General features: G+C 42.9%; 1 protein-coding gene across 4 annotated transcripts in view; it reads left to right on the forward strand.

Annotated features, from left to right (window-relative positions):
• Positions 1–20,657, forward strand: part of PBX3 (PBX homeobox 3) — a 221,349-nt gene extending 200,692 nt beyond the window's left edge. For 3 of the 4 annotated variants that reach the window (XM_023242717.2, XM_023242718.2, XM_045043448.1), the window contains 4 exons: positions 13,664–13,829; positions 15,086–15,198; positions 15,980–16,069; positions 19,116–20,657. In XM_023242717.2, coding sequence (XP_023098485.1) covers positions 13,664–13,829; positions 15,086–15,198; positions 15,980–16,069; positions 19,116–19,208 — 462 coding nt within the window. In that variant the 3' untranslated portion in view covers positions 19,209–20,657. The remainder of the gene's footprint in view (positions 1–13,663; positions 13,830–15,085; positions 15,199–15,979; positions 16,070–19,115) is intronic. The other variant, XM_023242719.2, reaches the window with a different exon arrangement.
• The last annotated feature ends 1,505 nt before the right edge of the window (positions 20,658–22,162 follow it).

Raw genomic sequence — 22,162 nt, forward strand, 5'->3', positions numbered from 1 at the left:
GAAGGGAAGAAGAAAGAAAAGAAGCAATCCAAAAGAAGCAAGAAGGGTGGGAGGTGGGGGGGAAACGTCTTAAGTGGGACAAATAGGAAGCACTTAGTAAGATGATAGGTTTATTCCCAAATATACCAGTAATTCCATTAAGTTCAAATGAGCTGAGTACTCTAATAGGCAAATATTGTCAGGTAAGACATAAAAATGAAACCTAATTATATGTATTCTTTAAGAGGGGGACAGATATAACATGTAAACATTATAACCAAAAGAAAATTGGTGTTTCTTTGTTAATATCAGATAAAGAACACAGTAAGGCAAAAAAGTTTTACTAGGGATAAAGAGAGGCACTAAATAATATTGACCCAAAAGTTCTGTATTTGTGTGTACCAAATAGCAGAAACTCAAAAAACATAGAGCAAAAACTTTAAAAATTTCAAAGAAAAGTAGATAAATCCATAATCATTGTAGATTTTTCTGTTACAATCTGGAGAGCTTGTTGGAATACAGATACCTGGGCCTTATTCCTGTCAGTTCTAATTTGAAGTCTATAATGGGGCCTGGTAATTTGCAGCTCCCAAATGATGCTCATGCCGATGGTTCTAGACCCGCACCTTGAGTAGCACAGGTACGGAAAATTTGAACACCGTGATTAGCAAACAACCTAATACTACAGAATACGTGTTCTTTTTAACCTCTTGCAGAACATTTTGAAAGTTAATGTATTCTGGGCCATCAAGCACCTCTCAATAAATTTTAAATAATTGAAAACAGAGTTTGTTTTCTGAGTACAGTGGAATTAAACTACAACTCAATAACAAAAATATAACTAGAAATTCTCATGTTTGAAAATAAGGCAATGTGTTTCTTAATATTCTCATGGGCTAATGAGACCACAGTGAAAATTGCAAAATATTTTAACTGGATGATAATGAAAATACTCCTTTCAAAATTCATGGGATATGGCTAAACCCATGCTTAAAAGGAAATGTACAGCTTTAGGTATATGTTTTTTATATATAGCATAGGTATTATATATATAATATTATTTAATGTATACTTGTATATATTATTTATAATATATAATTATATATATTAATTATATATAAGGTATGTATGTTTTATGTATGTATATAAAGTGGGGAGGCTGAAAATCAGTGAGTTAAGGATCTATCTCAAGGTATTAAAAGACACTAAATTAAACCAAAAAAGTGGAAGGAAGGAAATAGTGAAGATAAGTGCAGAAAGTAATAAAATTCTTAAAAACTGTACAGTAGAGCTCAACAAACCCAAAAGTTGTTTCTTTCAAAAGTCTCCCTTCTCCCTCAAACTCTTAGTCCTACTCCCCAAAGGCAATTAACGTGCCTTAGACATTCTTGGTAATGTTTCTTAACATACATGTTCTTTTCAGATATTCATTCTGAACCAACTGTATGTACTACCTTTTTTCTTCCTTCCTTCCTTCCTTCCTTCCTTCCTTCCTTCCTTCCTTCCTTCCGTCCATCTTCTTTATTTTAGAGAGAGAGTAAAAGAAAGCATGTGCTAGCAGGGAAGAGGAGCAGAGGGAGAGAGAGAGAGAAAGAATCTTTGAGCAGGCTTCATGATCAGAGTGGAGCCTGACACAGGGCTCGATCCCACTACCCTGGGATCATGACCTGAACTAAAATCTTTCTTCCTCCCTCCTTCCCTTCCTTCCTTCCTTCCTTCCTTCCTTCCTTCCTTCCTTCCTTCCTTCCTTCCTTCCTTTCTTTTTTTCTTTCTTTCAAAATTCTTTGTGCCTCAGTTTTCATATACATAAAATAGGGGAAATAATAGAACTTGCCTCATTGGATTGTTACACAGATTTAATGAGTTAATATATATTGTGTGGTTAGAATAGTGTTTGGCACTTAAGAAGCCCTGTATGAATGTTACACCTGTTGTTATTACAAGAGGACATACGGTCCTGAACCGAATGACGGTGAGGGTAAGCCTGGATTTGGGAGGTCAAAGGTGATGGTCAGGGACTGCTTTGGGGGAACACAGTGTCTGCCAGGCACTCTTGCTATGTGTGTGGAATGAATGATCTGGCCAGTGATGAGCCAAAAGGTAGAATTATTGGCAGAGTCAGCCAACAGCCTGGACTTGTGACTTGAATAGAAGAGGGTAAAAGAACTAATTGGGTCACCCCCCCTGGGATCTTATCAGATGACTGGATCAAAGATCAAGGGAGAGAAGTTTTAAAGTAGTGTGACTAGTTTTGTTTTGTTTTGTTTTCTCCTTGACTTTCTAAAGTTTGATATTAAGACCATTGCCCTATAGGTACACCAGATTCTTTACCAAAGCTAAGTTTTGTTATTTATGTTCTATTTGAGAAGTGGTACCATCCTTTCATGTCCACTGCGTTTGAGAAATTGGCACTCAAACTCCCAACCGGCTGTACATTCCGTGTAGAAAGGTGCAGAAAAGCCACTCATATTCCACTCCCCTACTATTAAGTAGTGCTGTGACCATGAGCAAATTATCTAACCTGAAGTCTCCATTGTTTGAACTGTAAATTTAAGATGGTAATAATCTCTTCAGAGGTTTGAGGGCTAAGTGAGATCCTATATGTAGAATGCCTAGTACAGGGCTTGGTATATCACGAGTGCTCAATAAATGCCAATTTGCCACCCATTCGACCAGAGTTTTCCTACTCGATATGTGGTACATACAAAGCCTTGTCAAGGTTCCAGAAGAAAGTCCAGCCTTTGGCGAGCTAGTAGTGTGCTAGCAGCCTCCAGCCCCTAGGTTTTCATAGGCTCCACAAAGGAGACAGCCAAAGAGGCGCCAGGGTGAGTAGGGTTGTGTCTAAATTCTTAGTCTCTGACTAGACCTATGCTTGGTGTATTCTTTATTCTAAAAATGCATGTGATTCATTGTCAGTGAGAACTAATTAGGCATGTTGAAAGGTTTTTGAGGATAGGTATTACCATTTTCAATAAATCCAATGAATAATCTAGATCTTTAGAAAGAAAGGGAAACTAGGGTGTGTATTTAGTAGGGAGTGGTGGTCAAATAAATGAATAAATAAGGGTTTCCATGAAATAAAAGACTTAACTGTAGGGCTTCTTTACATAGGACACTCAATAAATAAATTTTGATGTTTTCTGTTACATGAAACTTACCCGGACAAAAAGTCTGGTTCATTATTGTTTAAGAAGTGCTCTTGAGTTTTGATCTGGGATGCTGATGTGTTGCCTGGTAGATGGCCCTACCTTTAAGTGCAGCTGGCAGGAGAGACTTCCGCCCTCGTGATGTCAGTGCTTCAAAATCTGTCAGGCTTTCCATAGAATCTATTCAGTTGTACACCTAACACATTTTTATTTTTATTTTTTTAATGAGAGAAGTAATTTTAAAGAAAAAAAAATCTTTAACTGAAACATCTTCCGTGGTAATTTAGAGCCACCCTGCAGCACATGTTTTAGGGAGATGAACGGTGTCATCTGTTCTCTGTGTACTGTGGCCGCGAGGCTGACGTTTTATATACTTTTGCACATGAGCCTCTTTGTGAATGTCATGAGCAGTTATCAGTCTATCATGCATAGAGTAGAAAGGGCAAAGCCAAACTGTAAGGGTGTCAGTACATTATGGCAATAAAAATTTTTCACAGCCTCAAATAAAAAAAAAAATACAGTACTTGACAAGTGAGTCTGTTTTAAATTATTTCAAATCCTCTGGAAACTGAATTTCTATTTGTTCACTTCTCCCATCAGAAGTAGGTTGTGTTTCAAAAGTTGGTTTTCAAGTCCGTTGTTAGGAATTTGGAACTTACTTTCTAAAAAGCAAAAAAAAATGGTTTGGATTTTTGGGCTCAACCACGTTTGAACCGTAAAGGAGCCAGAATACTTTGCCCTGACAGGGTAGAATATACTCTTGTAGCCCTAGCCAATGGAAAAGAAGTGAAATGGAATAAACAATTCATGAAGAGCACTAAGAAAAGACCGATCTTATTAGATAAGACAGTGGAAAAAGAACAAGAAAGACTGTGTGACCTCAGGCAAGTTACATACACTTTCTGACCTCAGTTTTTAAACCAGTAAAACTGGGTCTTTGAGAGGGCTAAATGAGATAATGCATGTAATAATGAGCTCTTCTTAATGGCTGCTGTCATAAACAGAGGTGCCAGTAGGATCCAAAACCAGGTTTCCACAAATTCTAGGTCCGGTGCTTTGTCTTGCAAGTGGTTACGATGGGACAGGAGGGAGGAGGGGCGAGGAGACAGAGGTTGTACTGTCCGCTGTTTGTGCACAATGACCGCCCGGAGGTGTGTGGCAGCTTGTAGCCCTCGGTCTGGGTGTTACCCACCTCTAGTAGGAAGTTGATTATGCTCCATTATCCAGGGGAACACCCCCTTTTCCCTTCTCTCGCTGCTGCCTCTTCCCTATTGCCAGTACCCTCCCTCCCCCAGCACTGGGAGCCTGGACCCGCTCTCCCAGCATCCAACGCTCATGTGAAGAGGGTGACCTGACCTCAGTGACCTCAGGAAGCAAGCAAAGCCAGCAGAAGCTTTTGTTGTTGTTGCTCTTGTTGCTTGTTTAAGAAAAGGGAAAGATTACATTTATTGGGTGCCTAGTACATCCCGGGCACAGTCCTGTGTATTTTAACACGTTCTCTCATTTAATTTTCGCGGCAGCCCGCTGAGGAGTAGGTATTGTTATCCCATCTTGCAGACTAGGAGAGGAGGACCTTAGATGGCACGACAAAGCCAACAACGGCTAGGAAATCACAACGCTGGGCTGCACACACAGGTCTGTCTGGCTGTCAAGCCCTTGCTGCAGCTGCCCTCTGGGTTCTCAAGGGAATGCACACATATGGTTATCTACAGTGTGTCCAGCCTTTCTGCCCTTACATAAACTTGACTGTGCACCCCTGGGAAGGAGAGGAGTGGAATGAGATTTAGCTTATTAACACCATTCACTTTAAAAATTGAACAGTTATCTGGCTTCCATCCCTCATTTCACATTGAATCACATAATGGGGATGAAAACATATTGATTAGGGAAAAACTATTTATTAGAGGTAAGATTGTTTACCATGTAAATATGCTACATGTTCCATTATACAAGACTTGGCATTTCAACATTTCATAATCTGTTGCATTTAATTAGGCACAGAACATAAAGTATGCATCACAAGTAAACAGGGGAAACACAATGGCAAATTTTTCTAAGATTTGTGCTTCATAAATTTTCAGTTTCCTAATTTCAGTAATGATGTTTTAGTGTCAGCTGCTACTTTTCCAAACAAGTGCCGATCCTCTCCCTAATGTATTTGATGCATGGAAGCAAAACTAAAGATGAACTGTAAAGTTCTCCATTCCTGCTTCCTGCAGATTCAGTCTTGAAGTAATAATTTTTCTCTTTTATTTAACATTGTTTTTAAAATGATAAATGTAGTGATAGAATGTGAAATGTAAGATACAGTTAATGCTAATTAATAAACTGGCTTGCAGTGACTATAGAGATTTTGTAGGTGGTTTAGCTTTGAAATTTGAACATGGAGTTTTCAAAGCAGTCTGGGAAATTTTAGTGGCGTGAAATTTACAAAGTGTCTGATTTTAATTATTTCAAGAATCCTTGGACCTGCCAAGCTCCAAGCTTGTCCTCCGGATAGATCACAGGAATGGAATTGTTGTTGCCTCCTGTAGTTGTGTGGGCCAACACAGGGCCCGGTATGTGCACTCTTAGTGATTGTTAAATGACTTCTGATATTTTTTTCTTTAATTTTTTTTTCAACGTTTATTTATTTTTGGGACAGAGAGAGACAGAGCATGAACGGGGGAGGGGCAGAGAGAGAGGGAGACACAGAATCGGAAACAGGCTCCAGGCTCTGAGCCATCAGCCCAGAGCCCGACGCGGGGCTCGAACTCTCGGACCGCGAGATCGTGACCTGGCTGAAATTGGACGCTTAACCGACTGCGCCACCCAGGCGCCCCTAACTGATATTTTTAAGAAGCAGATTGGTTCCCTTTTTTCATTGTAAAATACATTTTTCTAACTAAAAAAAAAAAATAACCAATACCGTAGCAGATTGGTTCCCTTTTTTCATTGTAAAATACATTTTTCTAACTAAAAAAAAAAATAACCAATACCTGCTTATCTGAAATCAATTTGGATAATAATTGGGAAAAAACACAGAAAAACACATAGAAATTGCTTATAAATCCACTGTAAACATTAAAAAAATTTTTTTTAACATTTATTTAGTTTTGAGACAGAAAGAGACAGAGCATGAACGGGGGAGGGTCAGAGAGAGGGAGACACAGAATCCGAAACAGGCTCCAGGCTCTGAGTTGTCAGCACAGAGCCCGAAGTGGGGCTTGAACTCATGGACCTCGAGATAATGACCCGAGCCGAAGTCGGACGCTTAACTGACTGAGCCACCCAGGTGCGCCGCTTATAAATCCACTCTAAAAGATAATCACATATTGGTTGGTATGTGGGTCCTTGTACTTCTTTTTCCTGTTGTATGTGTGTGTGTGTGCACACACATACCTCTGTATATCTGTGAATATTTTTACCCCCAAAAATCTCATGCTGTGTGAAATGAAAAAAAAAATGCCCTTTCCTTCTCTTTATAATATATTGTGAATATTTCCCTGTGTCACTAAATATTCTTCCTTAACATGATTTTTAATCAATGATCATATTCCAATACACAGATGTGCTATAAATTAATCTATTTTTTACTAGCATAAGCAAGACTGTCGTGAATCACTTTGCACATGTATCTCTAAATATTTCCTCAAGATAACTTCTTAGTAGACAGGCCCTACTAAGATAACTTCTTAGTAATGCTGATGCAAAGGGTATATGCATAGTGATGGCTTACTCTCCAGAATGGTTATGCTACATAGTAAGTAAACCATATCTATCTACCTAGCTTTACTTCTTTAATCTGAATGTTTTTGACTTCTGGGACACCTGAGTGGCTCAGTCGGTTAAGTATCCGACTCTTGATTTCGGCTCGAGTCATGATCTCATGGTTGGTGAGATCCAGCCCTGCATCGGACTCTGTGCTGACAGAGCAGAGCCTGCTTGGGATTCTACCTCTCTCTCTCTGTCTCTGCCCCTTCCCAATGTGTGTGCATGCGCTGCCTGTCCTCCCTCTAAATAAAGAAATGAATGAATGAATGAATGAATGAATAAATAAATAGACTTTAAAAAATGTTTTTTATTTCCTGGAGCTGACAAATTTGTTCTTTGTAGAGCTGCAAAAGGTCATAGAGACACATAGCAACAGTTGCCTGAATGAGCCCCGTTTTTATAGCCAGAGGTCTTTCCTAGGCCCAGCCGGTGAGGGGACTTCCACCAAGTACTCACACAAAGAAGTTAAAACTGTAACCAGAGTTAGCCTGTTTACTTAAGGCAACAGTCTCAAACTAGGGTATACATGGTCCACAAAGTAGCGAAAGATTTTCCAGAGGTTACTAGGGCGCAGTTGTAAGGTTTTCCCCGGCCAGCTTTCCACATGTATGTATATATTCTTGCCTGAAATCCGTGAGCCTCAGAAAGCGGCTGTTGTGGAAGCAACGTGTGGGTTTTTTCCTTCCTCTGCTTTATCACTTGCCATTTTTCCACTTTGTGAAAGAATCCTCCCACCTTATATGATGGCCCATTGCCCCAAAGTGTGAGACCCTCCCCGGTGCCACCAAAGGGTTGTGTGAAAGTTTGATGACCAAACCCCCTTCTATCAGCCCTTTATAACCCTGCACCCCTCTGATTAAGAAGTACATGAATGATTTTTTTAAAAGTTACTTTTGATGGTCAAAGTAAGTACTTTTATTAAAATAAGTCTGTATTGCTTTGATCAGTTTTAGACTAATTGTAATGATAGCTTAATCCAGAAAGATGTATGAAACATGGAGAGCCTTACAATTACAGGAAATAAAAACAGTGTAAAATTTTCAATTTCCATGTATTTCTTTTGTAGAGCATAAAAGTCTATTGCATTAGGATAATATGGGAGGAAAATGTAATGGAAATACACTTCTAAGGACAAAACGGATGCAAAATTTTTGACTGTTAAAGAAAAGCAAGTTTATGTATTTTTAAAATGGATACTGGGTATCAAATTGCTTTGCTATTTAAATTCAGTTGGATACATTTTAAAGAATTGTGTTACAGTTTTATTTTAAAATGTCAACGTTTATGACATACTGAAATAACATTGTTTATAACTATAAACTTATAATGAAAAATAGTAGATGCCAACTTAAAAAATGTGCAAAGGACAAAATATCTGTGAGTGGGTACCTGATTATTCAAAATTTCTTTAGGGACTATTCCAGTAAAAAGCGTGCAGTCCACTGACACAGGACAGGCACCTGTCTGAGAAGGCTGCCTTACCTGGCCTCAGGTGGCCCCCCCTGACCCCATCCCCCAGTATACTTCCTAGAAGGCTCTGCCTTTGTCTTCCTTCCACTTCTCCACTCAGTGCAGCCTTGCAGAGGGGAGGTGTGAGGGTGCCTCTTCAGGCTTTCCCTTGCCTAGAACACTCTCCCCTGTCCTGTTCCGTAGCCAGAGCCTGCTGGTCCTTCACATGTCGTAACTGGTGCCCATCCTGGTACCCATGCCTTCCCCTGCTCTCTCTGTGCCTTCATTCTCCCCAGGGGGAATGTTCCTCTCTTGTTAGGCCTCTACTCAGATGTCACATCTTCCAGAAACACTCCTTGGGTCTCCTTTCCTCCTTTCCTTTAGAACAGTTGCTCCTTCCTGTCTCACCACAACAGAGGGGTTTAGAGGTTGAGAGGGGAAAAGGGAGTTAAGTTAGTACGAAGAGGGAGGTAGCAGCTGACATTTTTGGCTTGTTTGTGTCAACAGAGCTTCTAGAGTTTTGCTCCTCTGAAATATGGAATCTCAGTAAAAATGCTCTTGAGTGGAACTGAGGCTGAGGTCCAGTTCGGGTTCTACCTTACCTTGGAAGTCTCTGATTTCCCAGACCTGCTGGGACTTCTCTTCCTCAGATCCCTGCTGCACTTAGAATCTGTACTGTTACCCTGGGTGTGTGGATCATCACCGTCCTGCAATTTTCGCTAATTGTTTTGTGTGTCTGGCATTGTTTTATAATCAGATTGCAAATTCTAGGCAGGTACAGGTACATGTTTATTTATTCTTTTATCTCCTCATGACACGTAGGATAGTATTGACCATAAGAGATACTCAGTAAATATCTCAATTGATATAAAAAAGGAAAAAATTGATGGGGAAAAAATCAATTGGGGAAAAGTGGTGTTGAAATCTGGATCTGGATCTGTCACACTTGGCTGTGTGGTTTTGGGCAATTTGTCTAGTCTGGATCTCTTGCTCCTTCACTGGCGACACATGGGTGCTAGCCATTGCTAACTAACAGTCTTCAGCTAATTACCATGGGCCAAATCATTAATATACCCAACTATTCTATGAGTTTGTCTTTTTTTAGATTCCGCATATAAAAACATTTGACTTGTTAAAAGCGATTGGCAGTCTGCTGCTGGATGGAGTTAGGCGAACACATGGCTAGTAAATGGGCGAGACCAGAAGCTTTTCTGGCCATGTCTTGACCTTGCAGAAGGGCCCCTGAAAACCAGCAGCCTGCAGAATGTTCACTGTTCACTTCCCCAATTGCCAGAGACTCATGGCCTGGGAGCCGAAAGCAATGAACATGAACAGAAGGAGGAAAGTACTTGTATGTTTATTCTCTCTCTTTTTTAATTCTCATTTTTAATTGATCTTAAAATCTTGCCTGGCCCTTCGCCCTCTGCACAGTGCAGAGTCATGAATCCTCGATACATGGCTCAAAAGAGAAGTACGGGACAGTGCATTCCCTTTCTCTCCACCTGCCTGTGTTTCCTGCCTGTGTTTCTATTCTGGGGCCAACGTACAGACCATTCCAGTTCCGAGTCGGAGCAAGCCCGGCTCCACTTAGCGTCCCGTGAGTATAGCCTGGCTCCACTGTGAGCACCGTGTAGAAAGGACACATGTGATCTGTAGCTTTTAGTGCTTCTTACAGGGTGAGGGTGGAGATTCTTTTGCAACTAATTGTATCCATTGGTTTTTAAAAGGTGAAAGAAATTCCTGAACTTAGGTGTCGATTTCTGCATTAATTAAACTGATCTTAGTTGCAGCAGTATGGTCTTAATAGCTGCTTGCTGCAATACCCAAATCTGTGATATCAGAATGTGACGTGCATATTTTAATTTGAGAAATAGTTTAACATTTTTAGATATTCATTTAGATGTGGTTATGCAGGTTAAACATAACGTATGATCACTGCTTCTTTCATTGCTTCCAATTAAACCTTGCTTGTTAGTTTAACCTCTAGGTAATCCCATCAAACAATTGATGTCAAGGAAACACTGCCCACAGTAGCTTCGGATGAGTGGCCATTAATTTTAATTGCCTTGATATTAAAGATTAAGAAGTATTGGGACTAGCAGAATAGAAACGATCTGATGTCAAGCAAATCCACTTGCTAAAGCTTCCCCAGGCTGCTGGTGATATTAAAATTTTACTGTGAGAATTAAATAAACCTTTATTAGTGATGACTGTTGTTTGATTGGTCCAGGGGTATGCATAAACACAGGATTCTTGCATAGCTAGAGATGAGACCTTCAGTGGTACCCAGATTCCTCAATTATGAAACTGTTAATAAAGCTGTAATCTGATTTTCCAGGCTAGGTTTCATTAATGTATTATAGCTTCTCTGATTGTCAAGGTAATATTAACTACAAAGTACGGAATCCAGCAGAGAATTGTTTAGAAGAGGAGAATTCTAAGATGGGCCTTTGTTGCTAAATTCAGAGTTGGGGAATTTTCATTAATTATACTTAAGAAATGCCGAATTCCCTCTCAACCAGGACTCTCTCCCTTTGCGCCATAGATAGATAACATTCAATATTTAACTCTTTCGAAGGCCTGCCAGTCTTATTCAGATAAACTAGTGTGATATTATATGTTGAAGGAGCTTTTTGCAAACCAGCTCTGTAGGTCTGCCTCCTGAGCTGAGAATGTGCTTGTGAAACATGAGGTAGGGTCTAAGAGGACTTACTTTGACCGGCATAATCAGAGTGGATCCCTTTATGCTGCTTTTTTCAATCTTGAGTCAGAACTTTTGTTTTTAGAGTCATATAATGGGAATGGGTCCTAATAGTCACTGAGGCTGACTTCTGGTGCAGGAATCCTTCCCAGAGCATCTGTCTCCGTGTTCCTGGAGGCCTGGGCCCCACATTGACATCATCTCTGGCTTTTTCCTCTCCCCTTGACCTCTACAGCTGGCCCGTGGGCAAATTCTGCCAGTTCCTCCCCCATGATAGCTGCCCTCTCGATAACTACTGCTCTACCTGGCCCAGGCCTCCGCTGCCTTCTCACCTGTGCGCTCCCCTGGCTCTTCCTCCCGCCACCACATCCTACGCAATGATCATGTGTTCCTGCTGCAAGCTCTCGGAGCTCAAAGAAGGGAGGGCAGAGAAGGCCAGTGACCTAGTGGGGTTCAGTCGCTCAGGGCTGTTTGAGAACCTTAATATTGTGACCGTCTGGGTGTTGGACCATTTAAGGCCAGTGACTGGAAGCGAGAGGGAACCAGATCTTGGTTCCGAATACAGAACTGTATATTCATTAGAATCGTCCAGTGGTGGAATCAGGGACTTTGTAAGGTAGGAAGTACCACATTTCAAGAGATGGAGATGCCCTGAACACAAAGGGAAAACAGAGAAGGAGGTGCAGGTTTAGAGGACACATGAATTCCATTTTAGACCTTTTGAGCTGGAGGCTGTGGCAGAACATTTTATATGTAAATGTCCTTAAAATATCAAGAACTGAAATTCTTTATAGAAGTTAGGGATAGAGATGGAAATCTGGGAGTCATCACACAGAGACAGTGATTGAAATCATTAATATGGATAAGATAGCTCAAGGAGAAGAGAGAAGAGGGCCAAGAACTGAGTTTTAGGGAAGACAACACACACACACGCATGCACACACACACACACACACACACACACACACACACACACACCCTGGCGTGTCAGATACTGCTGAAAGAGCAAACGAGGAAAGAGAAAAGGCCATTGGATTTGGGGCATGTGTTATGCCTGTGTAGCCACCTCAGTTGGCCTCCTAGCCCTGAGATTATTAAGATTGAATGAGCAAATGTATTCAGAGGGCTCTGCGTAATGCTTGGCACATAGGAGAGAGTCATTGAATGACAGTTACAACTAGTACTATTTGCTCTGAAGGAAGGAAGTGATACATATAGTCCTTAAGGCATGGGAGGGATAATAGTGGAACAGAAACAGCTAGGAAGTCCCCGATCTGTCACATATTTACTTCCCGATGAGTTTTGGCTTGTTTCTGTCTGCTTGAACCTATGCTCACAGTTGCCGCCTGGGTCCTCAGTAAGTGCGCCTGCCTTTGTGTATGTGCACGCGGTGATTCCCCAGTATGCGACAGCATGTGGGCAGCAGCAAGGCCAGCATTGTCTTCCTCCCGTGGCTTCCTTGCCAGAGTTCTCTGGCTTCTTCTGGAAGCATGAGTGCCACAGGTTGAAGAATGAGAGTTCTATTTCCAAAGCAATTAAAGACTTGGCAGAGATGGTCAGTAAGCATGCCCACTGGTGTAAATTGGGTTGGAGGGCTCTTGCCGCTCCTTATTTTTCCTCGGGGCCCCTGAAGAGCTGTTCAGAATAAAACAGTGACCCACCCAGCCTGATACTACAGCAACATGCCCCTTTGACAGATTATTAAGAAGTTAATGAAGAGTATTTTTAAACTGTTACCTTAACAAAAGGGAGGTCAGAGCCTTTTATATAGCAGGTGGGTACCTTTTTATAAACTGCTGTGTGGGTTTTAGTTTCTTTACATAGCTCAGCTACAGGTGCCTGAACACGTCACGTAACTATGAGCAATGAGTCTCGGGCCAAAGTTTTGCTGTCAGTGAAATGTGATGAAATCTTCCTGTTGCCAAGTTCGTCTTTGGAAATCTCTTCCACTTGCACGGGCCGACATCATAAGTAGTTTGCCAAAGAAAGAAGTACATTCCACCTGATGAAATCAGCGCCGCTCCCCCGTATTTGCATTTGACCTTATTGGAATTACTTGAATTTTCAAGTTGTGACCTTCTGGTGTGTTAACTGGCGGTGCCTGAGCAGCCATCTTGGCAGATACGCAGTGCCTTCTAAGACTGGAGACAAAGGGATTTTTCATCCATTATTAATTGACGTTACTCTTTTCAGCAGACCAAACATGATTCTACTGTCCAACTGCCAAAATCGTTCCAGAGCCAAAAAGAATAAGTCATTCCTTCACAAGTATTTATTATTTACCTAGCTTAACAAATGTTGCCTTTCATTTTTTCAGCTACTTTGGGGGTACCGATCGTTCATATACTAACTGGTGTATACCCACTGAATCCTTTCGGTGAACAGCGCTCCCATCCTTTTTAGCGTTACTGCAGCTAACTCCAAGAAGGGGTATCTTTCCGAGAGTCTGCGAAAAGAGAAACCAAGCCCCTAGAACCATGATGCGTTGGCCACAGGAGGCGATTAATTACACGCTAGGAATTGAGTGTCTCCCAAGGCATCCCCTTGGTATCCAACAGTTATTCCTGGAAATTTGACTCTTTCCCCCCCACCATTGACCTCTCTTCCCCTTCACTCGTGTCCTTGCAATTTGTAGGTATCCAACTGGTTTGGCAACAAACGAATCAGGTACAAGAAGAATATCGGCAAGTTTCAGGAAGAAGCCAACCTCTATGCCGCAAAGACAGCCGTGACCGCCGCGCACGCAGTAGCCGCAGCTGTGCAGAACAACCAGACCAATTCGCCCACCACGCCAAATTCTGGTGCGTACTGGGGGCTCGCTCCCGACTCGGCTCAGGCGGCCTTATGCCACAAAACCCTGTCCCGCAGGCCAGGAAACAAGAGCCAGACTGAGGACACAGTGAATTTATAATGGAAGATTTATATTAAAATCAGGGCTTATTCTTGGGATGGGTGAATGAGTGGATGGCCAGAGTCTGTAGACCCACTGTTCATAACGAGTGCCACTCGCTACTGGTAGATTCTGGAACCTTTACACTTAATAGTGGTTTTGAATTCAGCAACTATGCAAAGCGCTATCGCTAATAATTATTTTAACTGTATTGTCCCATGTATCATTTTAAGGTCCACAGTGGTCTGTCAGAGAATGAATGGAAGAGCCCGAGTGGGAAGTTTATCTGTTGCCGTGCATAATGAAGCTAGAATGTTGGGAGTAGAGCGGTGCTTTCTACTGAATCTAGCTGCAGACTACAGTCTGCTGTCCTTCTTAGCATTTCTTTAGCACCTGTGCCGACTTGGTAGGTAGTTAGCTGCGAGGGGTATAGTACTTGATACATGGATGCGTATCTGCAGTATCATGGTGCATTTTGGCTACATTTTATGTGACATTTGTGATGGAGTTAGAAACATCTAAAAATTACAAGGCACTTGAGTAACAGGGAAAGGTGTGTAGCTAGTGCAGTAGATGGACTCGAGATGCGATTCAAGGGCTTTTCTAAGCAGATCTTTTTAATATATGTTTAAAAGTTCAGAAAGTGAGGGATTTTTGTTTATTCGTTTTGTTGTCTTTCCCCTGCCCTCTCTCCTATCCCCTTTCTTGCCCCAACCTCCCCCACTCCAGCTCTTTTTAATGGAAACATAAACAGATGAAAGTTAGGTAGAAGGCATGGCTAAGAAAGAGCTTCGGAAAAACCTTTATTCTCTAATTGCCATGACAGTTCGTGATGACAGAGGGCTCATTTAGTGACCAAGTCCTAGAGATAAATGAAAACAAGGGGGGGGGGGGGTTCCAGACCAGCTGCTGGGTGTTTTTCTGTTTACTTTGATTTCCTCTTTGTTTCCTATTTGGGCTTCCCCACTGGTAAGACTTTCCTAGCTGCAAAATGAATCCCAGGACCTAACTCTTTGGAGTTATTCTCCATCTTCTTAGATCTGGAAATGCTTTATGTTGTACACGACCTTTCCCTTCTGCACCTTTTCTCCTTTCCCTGCCTCTAGGTCTTTGAGGATTATGTGTGTAGCTCTCTGTTATTCAGCTACTTAACTCTTTCCTTTCCAGGTTCTTCTGGTTCTTTTAACCTCCCAAATTCTGGGGACATGTTCATGAACATGCAGAGTCTGAATGGGGATTCTTACCAAGGGTCCCAAGTCGGAGCCAATGTGCAATCACAGGTAGGAGAAATGCCCCAACTGGGGCCTTTCTAGCAGGGTAGGGTTTGGGCTCAAAACTCCATGCTCTTACCCCATGGAAGTGGTCTGCACCTCCGTGCAGACCCTGTGCTGGGTGCTTCCAAACATGACCCATCTGCCCCACCGTTTAATTTAATGAGAATTCAAGTGAACAGTGACTTTGGAAGATTCAAACCTGATGAACTTTGTGAATGCATTCGGCTCTGGCTTGAGCTCATGGACAGGGTTGGGTGCATCTTACTTTTGTAACAAAACAAAACAAAAATCGTGTGTGCCAGTGTGTGCGTATGGTTCAAGAACATGTGCGTGTGTTTCCTTTCCGGATTTTTAAAAGTCAGAATCAAAAAAACCTGAGTGCTTAAAGTATATTCCAGGTTCAACTCTTTTCTCGTCCTCTTAACTGAGAACAACCACTTGTATTTATGCGTGTAGGTGCGTGCGTACGTGTGTGTGAGAGGGAGAGATCCCGCGTACATATTTATAAGTAGTGTTCACCCACAGCCACACACGTTTCGTTGACGTAGGTGGCAAGTGTGCATTGCCACGAAGATGTTCTTGTTTGGCTGGCATGAAAAACAAAGAAGTGTGAGTTTAAATATGCAAAGAATTGTTGAAATTCTGCCAGTCACATTTGATTGATCAATTTGTCTCTCACTGAAGATGCTAAACCCTTGTGGCACACATAATTCAAATTGTTTCCTTTTGTAAATGATGATGTTTTAATAGATTTGGGATGATGAATTCTGTTTCGTCTCACTTCTAGGTGGATACCCTCCGTCATGTTATCAATCAGACGGGAGGCTACAGTGATGGCCTTGGAGGAAACTCACTGTACAGTCCACATAACCTAAATGTGAGTACTCTGGGGAACCAGATTCGAAGAGCTGTAGGAACAGCGTCAGGTAAACAGTGGCTGATAAATAAATTAATGGCCATTTGACTTGGCCTCTCACCTTGTTGGCAGGTGGGGAAGGCGGCGTTTTTACCGCACTTTGTTTTATGAACCTAAACGCTTGATGTCACCCAGATGCCCTTAGAAGTCCTCACAGATGGGGCGCCTGGGTGGCTCGGTCGGTTGAGCGTCCGGCTTCGGCTCAGGTCACGATCTTGCGGTTTGTGAGTTCGAGCCCCGCGTCGGGTTCTGGGCTGACGGCTCAGAGCCAGGAGCCCGTTTCAGATTCTGTGTCTCCCTCTCTCTCTCCCCCTCCCCCGCTCACGCTCTGTTGTCTCTCTCTCTCAAAAATGAACAAGCGTGAAAACAATTTTTATGAAAATAAAGAAAAGAAGTCCTCACAGGTACCCAGAAGTGGCCGGCATTCTGTCATCAATAGGGACTCGAGCATCAGCCCATTAAGACGCCGTCTCCTACTGGCTGTGCTGTGTCCCAGGGAAATGGATAAAACAGGTCATTTATCTATCTTAGAATCAAGCAGTAGGAAACATTCCCAAACACATCTCAAGTGAAGGGAACAGCCTTGGAGGGTCCCAGACAGATCAACAGACCAAGCTAAACAAAGAATTCCATTCTGAAGAGTGAGTTGGCTGCATTGTCAACGTGGAATGCAACACGTGTTCGGCACTTTTCAGCCTCTCAAGAAAAATTTTTTTAATTATGGAGGAAATAATTTTAACTTTTGTAACCAATTCACCAAAACTTTACTTTTACCCCACACTGACATGGATGGAACAGGGCAAAACGCCTCAGCTCCGGAAAGGGAGCCTGGGGAGGGGAGGATTAGGCCATCAGGGTAGAGCTGGGGAGAGGAGTGGTGGAGGGAATCTGGGATTCTAGGCTCAGAGAGGAAATGAACTGCCCAAAGCATGGTGGTAGAATCAGGAGGAAAGTGGACAAATTCCTCCCTTTCTAGGGCCTTGGCTTGCTAGGAGAGTAAATATTAATGATTGCAAAAGTGATTGAGGATGTTCAATTGTAAAGGGAAGAAAGGACCATTAAATACTCAAATCTTTTACATTTGAAATGTCAAATCTTTCTTTTTGGGTTTATAAATAACTCATAATAACCCACAACAAACCATATAAAAAGCCTTTTAGTTGCATTTCTCCTTTTTCATTTAAGTGTTTTGAAATGCTTCAGAGAATGTGCGATATCCTTATCAACATGATAAAATATGAAACCGTGATTGCCTGCAGCATTTTACAGACATGAATTCCATCTTCACTGATGAGGCTTGATAAGGCGCTGTTGTATAATACAGTGCATAATCTCAAACCACCAGAGTAAGGATTAATTTATTTTGAAAAAAAGAATGCTTGCTGACAACCTCTCCTCCAGCTGCCACGCTGGGTAGAAATATTGTACATTTGTTGTTTATAAATGTGGATAAAGGAGGAATGATGTTTACTTCAGATGGAATATCTTTAGACTTGTATCTGTGTACGAGTTTTTCTTCTTCTAAGTAGATTTTCATACCTGAGGGGTAAAAACAGCTTACCGTTCAGGTAGAGGGGGTTTCTCAGAGGCCCACGAACGCACACGAGCACGTCACTGCCCAACTGCGCGCCGGACGCTCTGAAAATCCATCGCCGTAGCATTGTCTTCTTCCTCCGGAGTTGTCTTCCTTTCTTCTTGCAGAATTTGATCTGCCTCAAGCCTGGAAGATCCTTGCCCCTTCGGCTCTGGTCATCTCTGTGGGGTTGTTTGGTCCCTCTCCCCCCCCCCCCCCCCCCGCCCCACTCTCTTTCTCTTGGTCCTGGAGGGAGGAAAGGTACTTTATGTGCCGAACTATGCAGTCGGTCAAAAGACAGGGCGCTAAGAACAGCGGCCGTGGGAGAAGGGGAAGCGGCCGGCACAGAGCTCGTCTGACAGCCGGACCCAGGCTGCGCGGAGGCTCTAGACGGAGTTCTCAGTAGCCTGGTGGCACAGGCCTCAAAGAAGACATTGTAGATGGACTCGCAGAAGTTGCGGACGGATGTGAAGGAGGCAGGGGGACCTCATGTCCCACGGTGACACTGGCGCGGGAGGCCCGGGGCCGCGGGCAGCGGAGCGCGAGGCTGGTCTGAGCCGCAGGCGCTGGGTGTCAGCCAGCTCACCCTCGCCCTCTCTCCGGAAAGGCCCGCCCCGTCACTTCCACTCAGTGTTCCCCAAGTCGCAAGCCCAGCACCTCCCTCTTCTTGACTGACATAAAAATATGTAGCGACAAGCTGTCTGCCACAGCAGAAATCTGATCAGACGTTGATTTCAGCAATTGCCTCTATAGGCCAAGACACGAGGCAAATTTGTTTCTGAGTACTGTTATTGCCGATGCAGGTCGAGGCAGGAAGGGCCAGCGGCGTGTGAAAGGCGGTAGCAACATCCCAAATAGGAGCCCCAGTGAGAGATAATTGGAATACAGATTTGAATAGTGTGCTCCTCCACAGTCCATGCATTTTCATTCCGGAAGATCCCATTTGGAAGGAAATTCTGGCCTTCATTTTCCCAGGGTTACAGTAGCTGGCTGTGGAGCGGGTATGGAACGAGGGCGGGCCCCTTCTCTATGGAAACGAGGACCAGGCTGGGCTGACGTTTGCACCTCATGGAGCCGGAGGTCTTGCCGAGGCATTGCACTCAGCCTCTCCACCGCTCCCTCCTGAAAAGGTTTCTTTCCGAGTCACTTTCTTTTTACAGCAAATCAAAGGCCGAGCCGCGTGCCAGCCTGAGACCGGCCGAGGCCCTCCTTCAGCGCACTGATTTATGGCCAAGTCTTTACTTGGTGGGATGGATTTGTTTTACATGCATTTAATCCCACTTTAACACATGCTTCAAACTCCTGCCAAAGTGGGTTTAGAAAATACATTTTGCTAATGTATCTTTGCTCTCATGTTGTCATCTGGGTGTTTTAAATCGGGGAGGAGAATTAATATGTAGACGTGCACCCGTTGAACTGTGTTTCTCCTTTCAGGCTAATGGAGGCTGGCAGGACGCAACAACTCCATCTTCTGTGACTTCCCCTACAGAAGGCCCGGGAAGTGTGCACTCTGATACCTCTAACTAATCTCTGGCAACACTTTTCCCTGAGCTGACATGCCTTGCTAAGTGCATTCAGAGCAATAGGAGGAAAAGGAAAGCGTTTTGTAGCCCACCATCTACAGCTTTACTGTAAAACCTTGTCTTATTAGAGAACTTGGTAAATCAGTTTTTTAAAGGAATCATAATCATTTGTATTTATACTTAAAAACACACAATGTTAAAAAAGCACTTTATCCAATTAGGCCAAGATTTAACATTGTTGACAGTCCTGTAGCTATTTTATCATAATTTATTATCAATATTTTACATTAATGGTTTCACAGTTGCCAATTACTTGGCCTTAAGGGTAAAAAGTACAATATATGCTAAACCTCAATCGTTAGAGCAGATGCAAAGATTCACCTCACCTAAATTGAATTTCTTGCATTTTTCCATCGCGGACTTTGATTGTCTTTCTTTCATATCGCTAATGGGGTTGGAATAAAGGAGCTGTTTGGCTATCTCTGTTAACGATGGTTTGTTTAAGAATCTTCCTTGTCACGTTTGCGTTTCGATCTCTTACGTTATAATTAGATCAGAGACTGGTAGCATCTTTTCTCTCTCTGGAAGCACCAGTGCCCAGAGTCTGCTCGGTAATTAAATTCTGGATCCAGATTGTTCTGAGAGATGAAGATCCTTGCTGCTGATAGAGGTGAACGCGAGATCCGTCTGGGGCTGTACGGCGTGCACTGGGTGCTGCACAGGCTTGTCAAGGTTTGCTACGTCCTCTGGGCATCCACAAAGGCCCTGCTCTCTGGAGTGTTGTATATAGTGTAGCAAAAGAGTATTTATACATCTCACCAATCAAAACACAGCTTTATTACCTCATGCGAACTCATACAAACCAATAGAATTTCCACATGTTCTGTAGCTTAGAGTGTGCTCACTTACTACCTCTGAACAATACTCACGCTGTAGTTCGTCTCTTTCTTACCTTTTTGCATCTTGTAATTAACTCTTTGTTTCCCTTCACAAAATGTAATGTACATTGTAATCTTTTAAAAGAAAAATCAGGGTTGCATTTGCAACTTTTAAAAAACCAAGAGTGGAAACATCGGGTCTTCAATTAACACAGGATCAGTAAAACCGTTGTAAATACCGAGAAAGCATTTTGAATGTTCTTCATCTTGTTACTAATCCATGCAAAAAAAAAAAGAAAAAAAAAAGGCGGCTAATTGTGATGCATTCAGATTTCAGTATTCAGTACTGTATATTTCACCCTGTGTAATGGGGCCCCTCCCTCTCCTTTCTCTCTTTTTGTATTGTATGCGATTCTGAAACTGATTGAGTCATGAAAATAATTTGTGGCGGTGATTCTAATGTATTAAAAATGTTTCGTGTTCCTTTCTAACTGGATTACACCCTGGATTGAAAAAGTCTTCCTCGTGGTAGCTATATGTAGTTTCAAACATGAATAAACTTTTTGCTTTCATGATTAAATGGTGCCGTTTCTGACTCCACCACGTGAGCCGGCCAGGGCCAGCAAAGCAGAAAGCCTGCCCGGAGGCAGGCCGGGGCCGGGAAAGGTGTGGCCCTACACAGAGGGACTTGGAAATGACCGTGAAGCAGGGAGTGGAGGAACAGCCCCTGCCGACTGACTGCTCTCTCTCGGTGTGGGCTCCTGGCTAGCTCCTGGACTGTCCCTATGCATCCTCCTAGATCCCTGTGTTCTAAAGAGCACCCGAAGGAAGGTATTGTCCCCACTGGCAGAGATTAGGAAAGCACAGCTCATGAAAGTTAAGCCAGTGCCACAAGGTCACAGACCTGGGACAACGAGGTCTGCACTTTGCACCCAGGTCTCTTCTGCCCTTGGAGCTCACACTCCCCTGACCTAATGATGCCCCTGGCGCTTGTTAGATGGAAAGACCATTTCTGTAGTTTTTGTTGTTTGTTTGTTTGTTTGTTTGTTTTTTAGAGACAGAGAGAGACAGTGCAAGGTGGGGGAAGGGGTGGGCGGTCGGGGCAGCAAGGAGAGAGAGGGAAAGAGAGAATCCCAAGCAGGCTCCACACTCCGCACGGAGCCCCACACGGGGCTCGATCCCACAAACCTGGGATTGTGAGTGACCTGAGCCGAAATTAAGAGTCAGATGCTCAGTCAACTGAGCCACCCAGTAGCCCCCTTTTCTTATAATTTAAAAAAAAAAGAAAAAAAAAACAAAACAGCCTGGTCACCTTCACCACTTATTTTCGTAGCTTCTGTGAGATACCAGCCAAGAACAACAGTTTGTCTGAAAAGAGTGAGCCTTGGATTGCCATTGAAAAAAAACCCCCAAAAGCCCACAACCTCTCTTAACGCACCCTTTAGAACTCTAAATTTGTAAAATGTTAGATCCACGAGAAATCCTTTCATTAGACTACACGTTATTTTTGTTTTATTAAAATCGGAATTCCGTATGTTTACATACCCATCTGTCGCTCAGACCTAAATCTTTGCAATAAAAGAAGTGGGGAGCAGGTAATTGGGCTGTTTACTATATCTCAAGGAAATTGACTCACAGGAAATCAGATTAATGTTAATCAGTCGCGGCAAATTGTCTGTGATAAATACAACTTTTACTATTTCAGTTGCCAGAGCCAGGCAACACAAGGTCTAGGGCCACCGTTCCCATTAATCTTGAGGCGGTTATTCTGTGAGAGTAAACTTTACAAAACAGATCGCCCTCCAGAGCTGTCCTCCCTCACGTGGCCTCTCAGCCTGCCTGTCGGAATCTCTCCCATGGCTAAGTAGTTATTTGCACGATTCGATTAGCTGATGGGTCAGCCTTTCTTATCTCGGAACATAAAAACAACCTCTATGCTATGTGGTTTTGCAAGAATATCCCGTGGAAACCTGACGCACACGTGCACACAAATACATCCTCTTTAATATCCAGAAACACACCCTGCCCGAGAAGCCTCCCAGCTTTTTACCTCAGGCCAGTCTGTTGAGAGAGACATATC

Source organism: Felis catus, chromosome D4, assembly GCF_018350175.1.
Source record: "Felis catus isolate Fca126 chromosome D4, F.catus_Fca126_mat1.0, whole genome shotgun sequence".
NCBI classification, from domain to species: domain Eukaryota; kingdom Metazoa; phylum Chordata; class Mammalia; order Carnivora; family Felidae; genus Felis; species Felis catus.